Here is a 17,720-nt window from a genome sequence, read left to right as displayed (position 1 = left end):
AGCATCTGACGCTTTGTGGATTGTCACATTATTTAACAAAAGTGCTTTGTGAGGCAGGGGACAGCAATAAAGACAAAGGACAAGAAGATGAGCAAAGTGAAAGTCAAAAGCACAAAGTAAGGCCCTGTCCATACGGCCATTCAATCATCTTAGTTAAATAAATGAGCTCTGAGCGACCCGGGCGTTTAAATGGCGTTTGGTAGTTGACTTCAATAAGACATTAAATTTGTGTTTGTTTGCCTCTGGTAGATGCCAACCTGCAGCCCAGAATGTGTTTACCTGAGGGTGGCGATTATCAAATATGTGGGATTTCAGGATCTGCGACATAAACATTAGTTGGCTTCATTCGACCTGAACCTTGAGCTCCTTCTGTTAAAAATCCTCCTGATAGGGCAACATAGGCAGAGAACACATGGCGGCCGCTACGGGGTTCACCCTCTGACTGCACAGCGTGTGTGTAACCTATGAAGAAACGCTGGCACATCACCATATTACATGCCAATCCACCAATAAGCGAGTCAGTGTGAGCCCTGAGGAGCGGCTACTTGGCACCTTGAAGAAATCAAATCGACAAACAGGACTCGCGTACGCAGTCGCCCACCAGCGCTAATCATCCGTTAGTAGCTAAAGGTACGAAATTAGCACAAACCTACAAACCATTTCCAATTCTCCATTATTATCATTATTATTTTGATGATAATGTGTGTAAATATATATATATATATATATATATATAGTGGGCATCAGGGAGTGTACAGCTCCCCAAACCCTGGACGGGCACAGCAGACACAGAAGCCAAGTTCAGCACACATGACACGTTTATTGCCGTGGGGGACGCCTTTGCCTCGTTCCCCACAGTGTCACAGTTCCCAAGCACAGCACAAGATGGCACCCTTTCGTTCCCCTCTTCCTTCTCTCTTCCATGTTCCACCTCCACTCCTCTCCTGGCACGCTTTGTCCCTTTTCTCCCGACTCTGGCTCTTCCAAATGGTGTGAGGCGGCTTCCTTTTTTATGGTGGCTCAATAAATACGGGGCTCTGCAGCGACCTCCACAGAACCCAACGGGGCAGTACCAAACTCCAACTTCTCAGCATGCCCTGCAGGGTGCCACAGCTGCCACAGGAGGGTTGCCCTCTAGCGTCCCAGGGGAGGTATTGCTGCAGCGATGGTCCTTCCATTCTGTTAGAGTCCCGTCACATAAGGGGCACTGTAAGAGGTTTGGGGACTCCACCCCATCTACTGATTTACAAGGTGTCATAAATGACCGAGTCAAGTAACTGACTACACAGAGATGAGAGGCTTGGAGCTTTACAGACAGAAGGCAGGAAGAGGGGGATTTATCAGCCAGAAATGGGGTCTGCAGGAGGGCAACCTGAAGTGGGCGTAGTCTTAGTTTTCCTTTCCATTATGGATTTTTGTAGAAGAGGGCGAAAAGGAATTAGCACCGGCCATCAACCCCTGTCTCGGTACCTTACTCCTAGTTAGGCCCTTAGACTGCCTCCCAAGCTTATGTGTGTGCCAATATATAGTGGGTCCTGTAGAGTTGATTGGCATTTGCCATAGAATACTAGAATTGGCACCCTGTGCTTTTCACAGATGACAGCACATGTGACAAACGTGAAAGGGACTGAAGAAGCCGTGGAGGACGTTATGCTGCCTGTGACATCGTTCAGGTGGTGGGTCAGTGATGGTCAGTCTGGGGAGTAGGCATATCCATGGAGGGACACACAGACCTCTACAGGCTAGATAACAGTGGGCACTGCAGGACTGCCATTGGGTATCGGGATGAAATCCTTGGACACATTGTCAGACCCTATGCTGGTGCACGACAATGCCCGGCCTCATGTGACGAGAGGATGACGGAATTAATACCATTGATGGCCTTACATCTCTGGGTGGGACGTTATGTTTCAGTCCATCTGACACCTCAGCCTGTCCAGGAGCTCAGTGATGCCCTGGTCCCGATCTGGGAGGAGATCCTTCAGGACACCATCCATCATCTCATTAGGAGCATGTGGGGGCAGACAAGCACATTAGGGGGGCATACAAACTACTGAGTATGATTTGGAGCTGCTGCTGTGACATTTCAGCCAAATGGACTCGCCTGCCTGCCTGCCTGCCTGCCTGTCATATCATTTTTTCCCTTTGATTTTCAGGTTGATCATTTTCATTTTTTTCATTTCCATCCTTTCGTTCCTCATACATCATCATCTCAGTCCACATCAGTAGAGATGGCCAGCAGGATTTTTTTTTCCATTGAGATCTGATGTGTTTTCAAAGTGTTCCTTTCATTCTTTTAAATAGTTTATCAATACACACACACACACACACACAATCGTGGGACATATCCGGTCCTCCAGAACGTTAAATGAACGACACCTAAATGCAATTCCAATGTTTTCTTCACACTCACTTTGGCAGAAATTGACGCCAAGAAAGAGCTGCATGTGACATTTTCTTTTTTTTTATGCCATCCAAACGCCCCTCTGAGCCCCGTGTGGACGCGCGTGAGTCTAGAAATGGCTGCCGTTTAATCGGCGCTCACCTGACGCTACAGGAAAACACTAAGCTCAGATGTCAGTGTGGACAGGACCTTAACTCAGAAAAATAAAGGCTTCTAAATTAAAACAAGGAAAACAAAAAGGATAGGGGAACTGTGAAAACTCTGGCCAAAAACTCCAATTGTTTCTCTTCAGTTGAAAATTGGGCAGTTGATTGACGTCTTCTGTACTTGTAGGCCGTGGACTTCCAATTGCCTGGAGATTTTTTGAAGTCCTTTCTGGGGCTCTTAGGCATCTAGAAGCTTCTTTCTGAAGGCCTCGTAGAGTATGGTATTGGCACACACCTCAACGTCAAACTAACCGTCTGAGTGAGCTGAAATAAGACGAGATCCTCTCTAATGTTGAGTCTGATGATTTGCTGCCAATTCTAATTGGAGGATAAATGGAGAGGCGCATTGGGATTTCATGCTGCCCTCTGTTTATTTTTAGGGGTACCACAGGTGGCTCTGCTGTCTCACATTGATGAGGTCTGCCACGCCGTCGATAAGGATGTGAGTCGTGTTTATCTGAGCCGACACATCCAAGACAAGGCAAGTCGAGTTTCTGCTGCTTCTGTCCATCAGGATGGCATTTGACTCGGTAAGAGAAGTCGGCCCACCCTCTGTCCAGCTGTAAGTGACCACTCGCCTTGTGTTTCAGGTGACCGCCGCTGGTAATCTGCTCGGCCTGCCCGTCTCCTGCATCGTCCCAGTGAAGAACTACTCATCTGAGCTGGAGTTGGACTGCAGCACCGACATCCTGATCCTCAACGCCCTGGAGCTCATCCTGCGATACGCTGATTTGTTTTACGAGGATTACGACTTTTTCAAAGCCATTCAGTAATGTGCCCTGGCGTCAGGTTGCCATTTTATTAGAATCAGCGGGTTTAGGCTCGTTTTTTTTGTTTGCTGCGTCCATTTCTAGCATTTTGTTAGCATTGCCAAGTTGACTTAACTGGAGCTCTCTGTTACTCTCCTTTCCTCTTCTGTATTCTTTATTGTGTCAGAAGGCCTCAAATCTCACAGACTTTCCGCCGTTTATAAGGTATTGGACCAGATAACCTTCAACATTTATAAGTGTACTCAAAGAAAAGCAGGAGTTATGTTGCAACATTAAATTGTCGATAATATTCATAAAATTATACCAATAAGCAAAGTACAAGTGAATGTTGGCAGCCATACCACCTGATAAATGCTGATGTGGAGTTTCAGGCGGCACACGGACTTGTTTGTGTCTTTCAGGGCTGATGTAGACTTTTGTCAAAATTCAGGGGTAGAGGACGGTAATGGGCTGTACACCGCGAGGAAACTCGCCGTTAAGTTTTAATTCGACTCTCTTTGCTAGAAGGAACGTCACATAGTTTTGCCGATTTGACCTCGATTCCCTACGCGTGCAGGAGTAGCGAAGAGCAAACAACCTCTAAAATGGCATCGACATCTGGCGAGAGAAGAAGGCGAATGCGCAAAGCAATACACTCCGTGGACGTTTTACGCAATTTCGTTGAACTGGACTCTGACTCGTCGGACTCTGAGATCTGGAGATGGAAAACGAAAGTGAGGTATGGGCATCAGCCAATCGGTCCTCGGCTAATTGTGGTGCCAAACACGTTCGTGTAGCGGATACGCCTCGCCTGGGAGGACCACCACTTATGATGACAAAGAGGTACAAACCATATTGCGTCACACTGCCACCGTCGCCCACCTGCTGTGTAAAGACAGAGAGGTAGCCACCCTGCCGTACATTCCTGCTGGCTATCGAGCTGCCCCTGCGCAGCCACTGCTGCCAGAGATGCTAAACAGGCGCCAACGGCAGCCACAGCACGTAGCAACAGACGTTTTATGTTGATTTAATTGTGAAACCAGTGCAACATGTGCTTTTCAGAAAATATTCAGCCCTCAAAGAGTTAAATGTCTCCAGTTAAGTCAGTCATTTCCAGTCCACTTTCTTCAGAACAGGCCGCATGCCCGTCTCAATATGGCTGCCAAGCTCTCTGGGTGGTCTCGTGACCTTGGTACCCCTGCAGATTTTATTTTTTCTCCGAGTTTTTTTTTGTTTTTTCTGTCCTCCCTGGTCATTGGACTTTACTCTTATTCTATGTTAATTAGCGTTCTCTTATTCTAATTCTTACTTTGTCTTTTATTTCTCTTTTCTTCATCATGTAAAGCACTTTGAGCTCATTATTACTGTGAAAATGTGCGATAGAAATAAATGTTGTTGTTGCCTTCTTTTCAGTCCATAGTGTGTGTGAGAGAAACAGACTGAGGGGTAAAGCTGGCAGATGTACAGCCTCTCTGTCTAAGAGGGCATCGCTGTACTTAATGGCTTCAGATTTAAAACCAAACTGGCAACTTTAGACCACCAGAATACTGATGAGACCCAATGAGGTCACAACTGCCCTCCAATGCCATTTGTTGAGCTGATGTTTGCCAGCGGGGTAGTTGGCCTCCATGAGGGTGTTGGCTGAGAGGGTCCTGCAGAGAGTCACTGGCCAAACTGGTTTTCCCCCAGTACTGTCGTTAAATTCGATATCCTGACGTAGTCCTAAGGCTGGTTTAGTTAAACGTCCCACCACTGCCATTCTTATGAATGACTTACATTAGTGTTAGAAGTTACAAATGAAGACATACACAATATTCACCAACTCATACGCAACATTTCCCAGCACAACAGCGATGCCCATTGGGCCGCCATCATTTCCTCTCTGCCACAGAAACTGACCAGTGAGTCCAGAAGGAAACTTTCTTTGTGTTGAAGGAGACTCAGACGCCCAGCAACAACGACAACAACAACATTTATTTCTGTCGCACATTTTCATACAAATAATGAGCTCAAAGTGCTTTACATGATGAAGAAAAGAGAAAAAAAAGACAAAGTAAGAATTAGAATAAGAGAACACTAACTAACATAGAATAAGAGTAAAGTCCGATGGCCAGGGAGGACAGAAGAAACAAAAAAAAACTCCAGATGGCTGGAGGAAACATAAAATCTGCAGAGGTTCAAGGCCACAGGACCACCCAGAAACCCCTGGCAGTCACAAAGTGCTGAGTCTGCGGCCACAGAGCACAGAATGGCGTGACGTGACTTCTTCACTGCGACTCAATCGGGTGACTTTCCAGCTGGGGTGTTCACAGAGGTTTGGCTACTGTGAGTCAAGTCCTGCCCCTTTCTCATCCCTCATTGGCCCAAGTGCCCTTTTCTCCTGTTAGACCCTGACCAATCACGGCCCAGCACAAGAGCATGACTCCTTATAGTTGTGAGAAATAGAAAAAGAGGAACGAAAAGCAACGTGTAGTATGAGAGTCAGAGGGGTCAGCTGCTCTTTACTGTGCCAATGGGAGATCAAGCAGGAACTCTGATAATTATGGGTATTAATTAATAAGTAAATGTATAATAAATCCTGATGATTTTTTTGTGATCTGCACTTTTTAAAATTTTATTTCAGCTAATGTTAGGTGCATTGACGATCCGAAATTGTCCCTAGGGTGCTTGGTGTGTGGGTGTGTGTGCCCTGTGGTGGGCTGGCACCCTGCCCTGTGCCCTGTGTTGGCTGGGATTGGCACCAGCAGACCCCTGTGAGGGTTGGAGAATGAACTGACTAACTGACTAATCAACAACTGATAGGATTAACACTAACTAGGCTACGTTTATAAATCACCAGCACATATTTCAGGTTAGATATTGGGGTGTTAGGGGGCACATTTGTTGGTCCTCAAAATGAGAGGCGCTCTGGAACGACGTAACTGCTGTCAGTGGCTGAGAGGAGTCACTTGTCATACCATCAGGGTCCAGGAATGTTCCATGAATTGATCTCGACTGGCAGGGGCTTTACAAGCGCGTGGTCCCTCTGTGCCCAGACAGTGTATCAGCAGTGCCTCTTGTCACATGTCACAGGAGTGGTGGCTCTGAGGCTGAGGGTCTGCGCTGGTGTCTGGAAGGCTGCTGCTGTCGTGTTTTTGTGATGCCGCACGCTAGCGTAACCTCGAGCAGACAGCGTGTGCCTTTTACTTTATTTTTGCCTTTATTGAATTGCACCAACTAACAAAATGTGCAAGGCATCACCAGTCATGTCATATGTGCCAACCTACAATCAGGCATCGATAGCTGAACTGAGCTGCACACTTGTACTGATATATAGCAGCTGTCAGTTTAAATCCCATTACTGCCAGAAGGGTCCTACTCTGTTGGGCCCCTGAGTAAGACCCTCAACCTGAAGGTTTCTCTGCGCAATGACTGACCCTGAACTCTGACCTCCAAAGGTCATGCAAAAAGACAATTTACCCTCGGGGATTAATAATAAAGTCAATCAAAATGGATTTGAGGGTGAGGACCATGAGGTACATCACAAACAACTCCAGCCAGGAAGTCCATGACACCGACTCGGCCAAATGTGCCAATAGGCTGACAGAGGTGACCCCATCCTTGTTGTCCGTGTTTAGTAGAGAATGGGGCCGACTCAGACAACAGTGACACACACGACTGTCAGGCGTTAATGAACATCCCACCCATACAGACCCCCCCAAGTAGTCATCAGACATGCTGACAAACCCCACAATGAGCTGGAGGTGACCACTGTTTATAAGACAACATCGCCGTTCATCAGCTCTGAAACAGAAGGAAATGAATGGCTGAAAAGAAGGACAATGAAAGCTGGAGGACTTGATGTGCTGTGGTCTTGGAACCCTAATCACCAAACGTGATGGTCAGGCGGCGCCCCCCACAGCAACCACATTCACCCATAAAGTAAATGTCGTAAGAACGGAAGACGATTTCTGTCTGTCTGGTGGCTGCAACTAAAGAAAGTTTGCATCGTGTGAAAGCGTTTCTCTCTATTGTATAAAAAAAATATCCTGTGACAAGTCGAGACTATTTGAAGAGATTTTTTTCAAGTCCCGTGAGACGAGACTTTGGCCATGAGATGTTGCAAGTCCCGCCCTCCTCTCAAACCACACCCACTCATGGTCCTCTCACCTCTCATTGGTGTGAATGCTTTTGACAGACACACTTCCTGCTCTCTCAGCTCTTATAAATTTTTACGCTTTCCTCACTTTAAGTTCCCAATAAAAAAAGACGTATTCTGTTAAAATTTTATTGAAGAATTTCATCACAAAGGGTTATCAACAGAAGGAATGAGTACACGGGCAATCCTAACACGAGAAACGATGAAGTCAAACGAATTGACGTGAAAATCGTCGATCACTAACACAGCAAATTGATTAAATGCGTATCGACTAGACTCTGCTGAAACGGTTGGTGGTGATGATGAGGAAGATGAAAACATCAACTTACAAAATCACGAAGAATATCTACAACCGTTAACACCGTCTGGTCTTCTACTGCACGGATTACAGTAGAGAGAATGATGAATCATGATGTAATTGCGTAATTGATGTCAGAGTGAAGGGCTATGCAATGGGACAAGATGAGTTGAATTCAAGATTAGTCAAACAATTCTGACCCTGTAAAATGTTAACAGGCGACAAGAAAGGTCATGTAGTCCATCTAACATCAGACACCAAAGGAGATCTCGATATACCGTTTGTATTAAAACGTTTACAGTTTCCTGTTAGAATAGTTTTAGCAAAGACAATTAACAAATCACAGGGACAAACATTCGAAAAAGTCATTTTATTTATTAGAGAGCAAGAAACGATATTCACTCGCGGGCAGTTAAACGTTGTGTTGTGACGATGAAAGTCCAAACACAGAATCAAAATCATCGACAAAAAAGTTAATTCAAAAAATTGTTTTCACTGAAGTTTTGCAGTAAAAGTGTAAGTTTAAAAAGTATTTGCATGTTAATTTCAAATCCGAACAGAACGAAAACGTATAACACAACGAATACCTCTAATGCAATGTGAAACATAATTTACTTTCAAATGATTACATTTTACTCTTTTTTACTCTGGTTAATTACTCACTGTAATGTACAATAGTTAGCTCAATTATGCGTATGTAACAATTCCAATGAAAATAACAATCTGTTTAAATTGTACATACGCTTCCCATACGCAAGTGGTACAAACATAAAGTGGCTAGCGGGTAGTGATGGGTCGTTCTTGAACGACTCGTTCATTTTGAACGAATCTTTAATGTGACTCGGGAAGAACGAGTCGTCTCGTGGGAGTGATTCGTTCAGTCGCCTGCATTTGCAACTTCCTATAGTTTCTGTATTGGAATTGATTCACTTGTTTCGAGTCTTCGGGTTTTTCAAGTCGTTCGTTCATCACGTGACAGCCCCATAAGCTTAACCTATGCAGTGTGACCCGGAAACAGAATTGAACGAAATGACTCGAAAAATGATTCGTTCATTTTGCTGAACGAGACTCAAAGGTCCGAGTCGGTAAAATGATCCCAACTTCCCATCACTACTAGCGGGTAGCTCCTACCCAGGGATTGGCAAGCGAAGTGAGCAGGGGGCTGAGCCCCCTAGTTTTATTAAAATTAAAGAAAGTTTGCTTTCACTGCCTGGGTAGTTAATTGGGAAGGGTCTAAGTGCAGCCTGCATCCCCCCGATGTCATAAAATTACATTCAGGAATGAAGATGCCGTAAATACTCTTGTAAAAGTCGGGTCTTGAAACCCGATCATAAAATCAGACCCCGACTTATACACGCCTGTTCAAAAATGCGACCCTCTTCATTGGGTAGAAACTCTACTTTTTCCCTGATGGCGACACGAATTAGACGATGTACAAGTCTCCGACTTAAAGTTTAAAGCCAAACAATATCTATACACTTTTGTCATATCACCTAAGTCCATATATTCAATCTCTTCTCACTATCTCGTTATATCATGAGTTATAATTTCCGTTTTGTTGGGGCTAATGCGATCTTTACTCTCAGTTTTTTGAGATTTTCAAATTCCACTGCTTTCATAATCTCTAACCGGCTCTCCATGTGTATTGCACCAACGTTTTTGAACCTCTTTACGATGTTCTACTTTGTCTTCTACTCTTAGTCTTTTATTTCTGACCCTGCATGGAGCTAAGAGTACAGGATCCTTTGACTTCTGCCAAACAGGACGCATACCAAACAAGTTTTTCCCATAAGAAATAAATGATTAATCTGTTCCCATGAAAAAAATTCCTATTGTTATTGGCATATTATACATTGAGGGGGTTGTATAAATAATTTAAACACTGCTTAATACTAAAATACATAAATACAAAAGCAATTAGATGAGATAAATGAAAATTTAACCTCACTTTACTTTTTAATAACATCATGTTTTTCACAATCGTAGATATCGTTGTTCTCGGCATACGGTATGCAGCAGCCAAGTTCCGGATACGCATGCCACCTTCATACTTTTCAACAACCAATTTAAATTTATGTGACAAAACACAAAATCACGTGAAAATTCAGAGAGCTATAGCGCGTACTGACGCTCGTAGGCAGTCGTGGCTTTGTCTCGAGAGAGGTAAACAAGGGTAGTGCACGGCGTTCCAGCACGCGAGTTGTATTCCAAACAAAGGTCGTATACCAAGAAAAATGTTTCACGTTCAAACAGGACGTATATAATATCCAAGATGGACTTATTCCAAAGCGGACGTATACCGAGGTACCACTGTGCCATCAGGATTCTTCCAGTTGAGCAAGACAAGTCTACGTGCCAATAGTGTAGTGTGTAGCAGTGAAGGCCATGACAGTTTGTTTGTCCTCCACTTTAAGCCCCTCGGTGAGCCCACCAGACACAGCTGTTAGTGGGTTAGGAGGGATTGTGAGTCCAAGGCTGTCTGAGAGGTAATTAAAAATTTTTGTCCAGAATAATGTTAATTTGGTGCAGGCCCAGAACATGTGACCCAGTGAGGCTGGGTCTTGATTGCAGCGTTCGCAGGTTGGATCATGCCCTGGAAACATTTTGGAGAGTTTCAGTCGAGACAGATGTGCTCGATATATAATTTTAAGTTGTATAATTGTATGCTTTGCATATGGAGCTTGAGTGAATTCTCTGCATTGCTACTTTCCACTCCTTTTCTGATATATTAATTGAGAGATCTTTTTCCCAGTGTCCTCTTGGATCTTTGAAAGGAAGGGATTGTAAAATGATTTTATATATTGTAGAGATGGAGTCCAATTCCTTAAAATTGAGCAATATTTTTTCCAGCGTGGATGAGGGTGCAAGATGAGGAAAATCTGGAAGGTTCTGTTTAACAAAGTTCCTGATTTGAAGATAGTGAAAGAAATGTGTAGCTGGAATGTTAAATTTGGAATGTAATTGTTCATAGGATGCAAAGACGTTGTCTATATAAAGATCTCTAAGCAAGTTAATTCCAAATTTTTTCCAGATATTAAAAACTGCATATGTTTGTGAAGGTTGAAAGAGGTGGTTCTCTTGCAGAGGTGCCACAGATAGAAGCTTCTCCGTCTTAAAAGTGATTCTAAGTGAGTGGAGCACAATTGGGTTATTAGTGTATTGCCGATAACGTGTGTTTATTGGAGCGCAGAGCAGGGAATACAAAGAAGTACTGCAGGATTTTACTTCTATTGCGGTCCAAGCCTGTGTATGTTCTTCTATTTGTGTCCAGGTTCTTATCGCCTGTATATTTGCCGCCCAGTAATAAAACTGGAAGTTAGGTAGAGCCATGCCGCCTTCTGCCTTTTGTCTTTGTAGGGTCGCTCTTTTGATGCGTGGATGTTTTGAATTCCAAATAAATGAGGTTATTGTTGAATCTAATTGCTTAAAGAATGATTTATTAATGTATATTGGATGTTTTGAAATAAAAAAAGGAGCTTAGGAAGAATATTCATCTTAACAGTGTTAACTCTTCCAGCTAGTGTGAGATGAAGGGTTGACCATCTATGCAAGTCTTGTTTAATTTTTTCCATGCAGACGACGAAATTTTGTTGATAAAGAGCTTTATGTTTACTTGTGATGTTTACCCCAAGGTATTTAAACTGTTCTGCAATGATAAAAGGTAGGGTGTCTAATCTAATATTATATGCTTGAGAATTCACTGGAAAGAGTACACTTTTATTCAGATTAATTCTGAGACCAGAGATCTTTTGAAATTCTGTGAGTGCTGCTAAGACTGCAGGCACAGAATTTTCTGGGTCCGATATATACAGTACCATGTCATCTGCATATAATGAGATTTTCTGTTCCAGTCCTTCTCTGCTAATCCCCTTTATCTAAAAGTGCTTTATATTTACTTGTGATGTTTACGTTGAGGTATCTAAAATGATCTGCGGACATAAACAGGAAAGTGTCCAATCTGATAACGTGTGCTAGAGATTTCACTAGAAAAAACACACTTTTATTCAAATTAATTTTGAGTCCAGATATCTTTTGATATCCTACTAGTGCTGCTAGGACTGCTGACATAGAAGTTTGTGGATCTGATTAGTACAGAATTATATCGTCTGCATTTTGTGAAATGATCTGTTCAAGTCCTTCTCTGAATATTCTCTTTATCTCAGATGCATTTTGAAAGTAAACAGCCAATGGCTAAGTGGTGATTGCAAAGAGCACTGGTGATAGGGGGCATCCTGGTCTAGTAGCACGTTCTACTTTGAGGTAGTCTGAAATAATATCCTTAACTTTAATTCTCAATCTGAAGCTTCATGACTGGTATACAGTAGTTTCATCCTTGCACATATGTTTGGGCCAAACCCACATTTGTGCAATGTGGTGAATAGGTAGTCTCATTCCATCAAATCAAATGCTTTCTGTGCATTCAAAGATAATAAAATCTCTGGGGTGTTAGAATTTCTAGATGAATATATTACATTAAACAGGCATCCAAGATTGGAAGTTAAGTGTTTCCATCAATCCATCCATCCATCCTCTTCCGCTTATTCGAGGTCGGGTCGCGTAGGAGCGTAGATTGACTGGTAAATTGAGAGTTTTGCCTTACGGCTCAGCTCCTTTTTCACCACGACAGACCGATGCAGAGCCCTCATCACTGTGGACACCGCACCGATCCGCCTGTCGATCTCACGCTCCATTCTTCCCTCACTCGTGAACAAGACCCGAGATACTTGAACTCCTCCACTTGGGGCAGGATCTCTCCTCCAACCCTGAGAGGGCACTCCACCCTTTTCCGGCTGAGGACCATGCTCTCGGATTTGGAGGTGCTGATTCTCATCCCAGCCGCTTCACACTCAGCTGCGAACCGATCCAGAGAGAGCTGAAGATCACGGCCTGATGAAGCAAACAGGACAACATCATCTGCAAAAAGCAGTGACCCAATCCTGAGTCCACCAAACCGACCCCTTCAACACCCTGGCTGCACCTGGAAATTCTGTCCATAAAAGTTATGAGCAGAATCGGTGACAAAGGGCAGCCCTGGCGGAGTCCAACTCTCACTGGAAACGGGCTCGACTTACAGCCGGCAATGCGGACCAAGCTCTGACACCGGTTGTACAGAGACCGAACAGCTCTTATCAGGGGTCCGGTACCCCATACTCCCGAGCACCCCCACAGGATTCCCGAGGGACACGGTCGAATGCCTTTTCCAAGTCCACAAAACACATGTAGACCGGTTGGGCAAACTCCCATGCACCCTCCAGGACTCTGCTAAGGGTGAAGAGCTGGTCCACTGTTCCGCGACCAGGACGAAAACCACACTGTTCCTCCTGAATCCGAGGTTCGACTATCCGACGGACCCTCCTCTCCAGAACCCCCGAATAGACTTTTCCAGGGAGGCTGAGTAGTGTGATCCCTCTGTAGTTGGAACACACCCTCCGGTCCCCCTTTTTAAAGAGGGGGACCACCACCCCGGTCTGCCAATCCAGAGGCACTGTCCCGATGTCCATGCGATGTTGCAGAGACGTGTCAACCAAGACAGTCCTACAACATCCAGAGCCTTAAGGAACTCGGTATCTCATCCACCCCGGGCCCTGCCACCAAGGAGTTTTTTGACCACCTCGGTGACTTCAGTCCCAGAGATGGGAGAGCCCACCTCAGAGTCCCCAGGCTCTGCTTTCTCATTGGAAGGCATGTTAGTGGGATTGAGGAGGTCTTCGAAGTACTCCTCCCACTGACCCACAACGTCCCGAGTCGAGAGTGTTTGCCTTTAATAAATTGATTTGGTCTTGTGATATTACCGAAGGAAGCACTTTCTCAGTCCTTCTAGCTAGACCTTTGGAGAGTATTTTAACATCGTTATTCAACAGTGAGACTGGTCTGTATGAGGCATATTGTAATAACTCCTTATTTTTCTTAGGAAAGATGATAATTAATGCTTGGTGAAAAATTTTAGGTAGAGTTTTATTGTCTCTGGCTTCTAACTTAGCTAACTTAGTTAAACATTTTTATGCAATTCAGCAGGGTACCATCAGGGCCTGCTGCTTTCCCACTCGGAAGTGAGTTTATAGCGTCTAGTAATTCTGAGAGTGTCAGAGGTTTATCTGATTTCTCTGCACTGAGAGTATCTGTAATGCATCAAAAACTCATTAGATTGTGTCTTGTCCTTTTAAACAGAGTAGAATATGAGGAGTTATAGTACTGTCTAAATGTGTGCATTATATATTTATGGTCAATGATTATATCTCTGTTCATGTTGGTAATTACTGTAAATGCATTATGAACATTCCTGCTTGTGGATTTGATGAGCTAATATCTTATTGACCTTCTCTCCATGTTCACAGTAGTGATGTCGCAATTTAAAAATACGTCGTTCTGTTTCTTTTGTTGTCAAAAGGTTGAGTTCTGATTACAAAGCCTATCTGTTCCTATAATGTGCATCATTTGCAGACCTGGCGTGTTTTTGATCTATTCTGGTAATTTCACTGATTAACTCTGACGCTTTCTTGGTTTCCAATTTATTTTTGTGGGAGAGATATGAGATTATCTGTCCTCTTAAAAATGCCTTTAAAGTTTCCCAGAATATTCCTGCAGAGACCTCTAAGGATGCAGTTGTCGCTAAAAAAGAATTAATTTGCTTGGATTTAAATTCTTTATAGCTAAAAACAGAGGTTTAAGATGACAGCTCCAAGATGAGCATGTGGGACATACTGAGGTGAGCTCCATGATCAGAGGGGCATGCTTGGAGATAACAGTGGCGTCATACTTGCAACATTAGAACATTCGAAAATTTCTGGACGAGAACAGGCCATTCAGCCCAACAAAGCTCGCCAGTCCTCTCCACTTATTTCTTCCAAAAACACATCAAGTCGAGTTTTGAAAGTCCCTAACGTCTTACTGTCCACCACACTACTTGGTCTCTTATTCCAAGTGTCTATCGTTCTTTATGTAAAGAAAAACTTCCTAATGTTTGTGTGAAATTTACCCTTAACAAGTTTCCAACTGTGTCCCCGTGTTCTTGATGAACTCATTTTAAAATACAAGTCTCGATCCACTGTACTAATTCCCTTCATCATTTTAAACACTTCAATCAGGTCTCCTCTTAATCTTCTTTTGCTTAAACTGTAAAGGCTCAGCTCTTTTAATCTTTCCTCATAATTCATCCCCTGTAGCCCCCCCGTAATCAGCCTAGTCGCTCTTCTCTGGACCTTCTCCTGTGCTGTTATGTCCTTTTAGTATCCTGGAGACCAAAACTGCACACAGGACTCCAGATGAGGCCTCACCAGTGAGTTATAAAGCCTGAGCAGAACCTCCTGTGACTTGTACTCCACACATCAAGGCGCTATATAACCTGACATTCTGTTAGCCTTCTTAATGGCTTCTGAACACTGTTGGGAAGTTGATAGCTTAGAGTCCACTATGACTCCTAAATCCTTCTCATAAGGTGACTTTCGATTTTCCGACCACCCATTGTGTATTCAAACCTAATATTTTTACTTCCTATGTGTAATACTTTACATTTACTGACATTAAATTTCATCTGCCACAAATCTGCCCAAGCCTGTCTGCTATCCAAGTCCTTCTGTAATGATATAACGGATTCCAAATTATCTGCTAATCCACCTATCTTGGTATCATCTGCAAACTTAACCAGCTTGTTTCTTATATTCCTATCTAAATCATTTATATATATTAAAAACAGCAGCGGCCCTAGCACTGACCCCTGCTGGTCACCACTCTTAACATCGGCCAGTTCTGATGAGGTTCCTCGCACCATCACCCTCTGCTTCCTGTGTCTGAGCCAATTCTGCACCCATCTAAAAACATCACCCTGAACTCCCACTTCTTTTAACTTGATGCCCAACCTCTCATGTGGCACCTTATCAAATGCTTTCTGAAAGTCCAGATAAATAATATCATAAGCTCCACTTTGATCGTATCCTTTTGTTGCCTCCTCATAGAATTCCAACATGTTAGTAAAACACGACCTCCCTCTTCTGAACCCATGCTGACTGTTCAGAATAACTCCTGTCCTTGCCATGTGTTGCTCAATCTTATCCTTAATAATTCCTTCCATTAATTTTCCTGTGATGTTTCATGTTAAGCTTACTGGCCTATAGTTGCTTGGATCTGCCCTGTCACCCTTTTTATATAATGGGATGATATTTGTCATTTTCCAGTCCTTCAGAATCTCTCCAGTGCACAGTGACTTCCTAAAAATATGTGTCAAGGGTTTATATCTGAACTCACTAGCCTCCTTAAGAACACGAGGATAAATATTATCTGGGCCTGGTGATTTGTTTGATTTCACTAAACTAAACTGTTTTGATTGCTCTAAACCGTACCCAAGGAGTTGTATTATTGCTATCTTTTATATTACAAGAGTAGTCTGAGCAAGATTTAAAGAGAGCTTTTTTATATTTTTTTAACACTCTCTGTCCATGCAATTTGAAGGACCTGCACCTTTGTTGTTCTCCATCTGCGCTCCAGTTTTCGACACTCTGATTTAAGAGCTTGAGTGTTTCTATGTGCTTTGATCACTTTTGTTTTAAGGGGAGTCACTGCGGCCAGAGCATCTCTCAAGGTCACATTATAATGTGATGTTCGCTGATCTAAATTGTTTTCTGTGATTACACTTGACTTTCTCAAAAATATCTATACATTTTGAAGCAGAATTACAGTCTAGATGTCGCACTGTCTTTGTTTTAATCTGTGAGTGTAGCGGTGGCTCTGAAGCTAAGGATCTGCGCTGGTATCCCGAAGGTTGCCAGCTCGAATCCCCGTCACTGCCAAAAGAGATCCAACTCTGCTGAGCCCTTGAGCAAGACCTTTAACCTTCAATTGCTCCCGGGGTGCTCGCTGTACAATGGCTGACCCTGCGCTCTGACCCCAAGGGGTATGCGAAAAACGAAAAAATTCTTAATACGAGAAATTGTATACGGTGAAATAAAGAACAAAAATCAATTGTAATTAAGTAATTAAACTTAATTTACTGGAGTAATGTTTACATTTTGAATTTCAACTTTGTAAGTTATAATTAAATCTAATGTGTGATTATGATTGTGAGTTGGACCTTCGACAATCTGACAAAAATTAAATTAAAATTAAAGTAATTCAGTTTCCACATCAATGTGTACATTAAAATCCCCCATCAGTACTACGTGATCATAATTTATAGCCAAATCAGACAGAAGGTTGCTAAATTCAGTCATGAACAATGAATATGGCCCTGGTGGTCTGTAGACTAGCACTATAATTGTGTTGGAATCTGTTTTAGTATTTAAAATGAAGTTGAAAAAAGGATGTGAAGTCAACTAAAGAAGACAGAGTTAATGAAAACTCAGGATTAAGAAACTAAGATGTCGGGGGTTTACTGTAATTGGTTTAAACTTCTGAGTTTGGAAAAAATAAAGTGCATTTGTTGTTAATGTTCTCTGATACCCCACCTGTTAGAATGCATGTGTCACGCAGCCCACTTGAGGTACGTGACAATCTGCTGGGGCTATAGGGGGCGCTGTCGCTCACCGTTTCTTCTCATTTCCTCCTCGCAGCTCTGAGAACCCACCCAGTGAGGGCACTTTACTCCGCCCATTGAGGGCACTTTGCCCCGCCCTCTCAAGTCCGTGTAAAAGAAGAAGCTCGGCTGCCCAGAAGGAGGCGTCATTTACAAGCAGAGCAGCCCACCAGCTGGAGCTCCTGTGAAGGACCCCATTCACGACAGCAAAGAGCCACATGAGGGCTGATTACTGAAGCCAGAAAGGCATTTATTTTAGTTGGACTTTCGTATTAAATGGGGCGACCCGGTTGGTGTACCAGCTGTTCTCCACTTTTGCATGTTGTCATTCCTGCACCTGGCCACAATATATACACACATAGATAGATATATATCTATATTATATATTGTCACGCAAGCACGATTAGGGGACAATCAAAA

General features: G+C 43.3%; 1 protein-coding gene across 1 annotated transcript in view; it reads left to right on the top strand.

The window, feature by feature from the left end:
• Positions 1-17,488, top strand: part of LOC120514355 — a 128,062-nt gene extending 110,574 nt beyond the window's left edge. Inside the window, exons 16-18 of the mRNA XM_039734672.1 lie at positions 2,991-3,091; positions 3,201-3,379; positions 17,338-17,488. Coding sequence (XP_039590606.1) covers positions 2,991-3,091; positions 3,201-3,379; positions 17,338-17,488 — 431 coding nt within the window. The remainder of the gene's footprint in view (positions 1-2,990; positions 3,092-3,200; positions 3,380-17,337) is intronic.
• Positions 17,489-17,720: the final 232 nt, after the last annotated feature.

The sequence above is a fragment of the Polypterus senegalus genome, chromosome 14 (assembly GCF_016835505.1).
Source record: "Polypterus senegalus isolate Bchr_013 chromosome 14, ASM1683550v1, whole genome shotgun sequence".
NCBI lineage: Eukaryota > Metazoa > Chordata > Cladistia > Polypteriformes > Polypteridae > Polypterus > Polypterus senegalus.
Note: the sequence above shows the minus strand (reverse complement) of the source record. Positions and strands in the feature narration are given on the sequence as shown.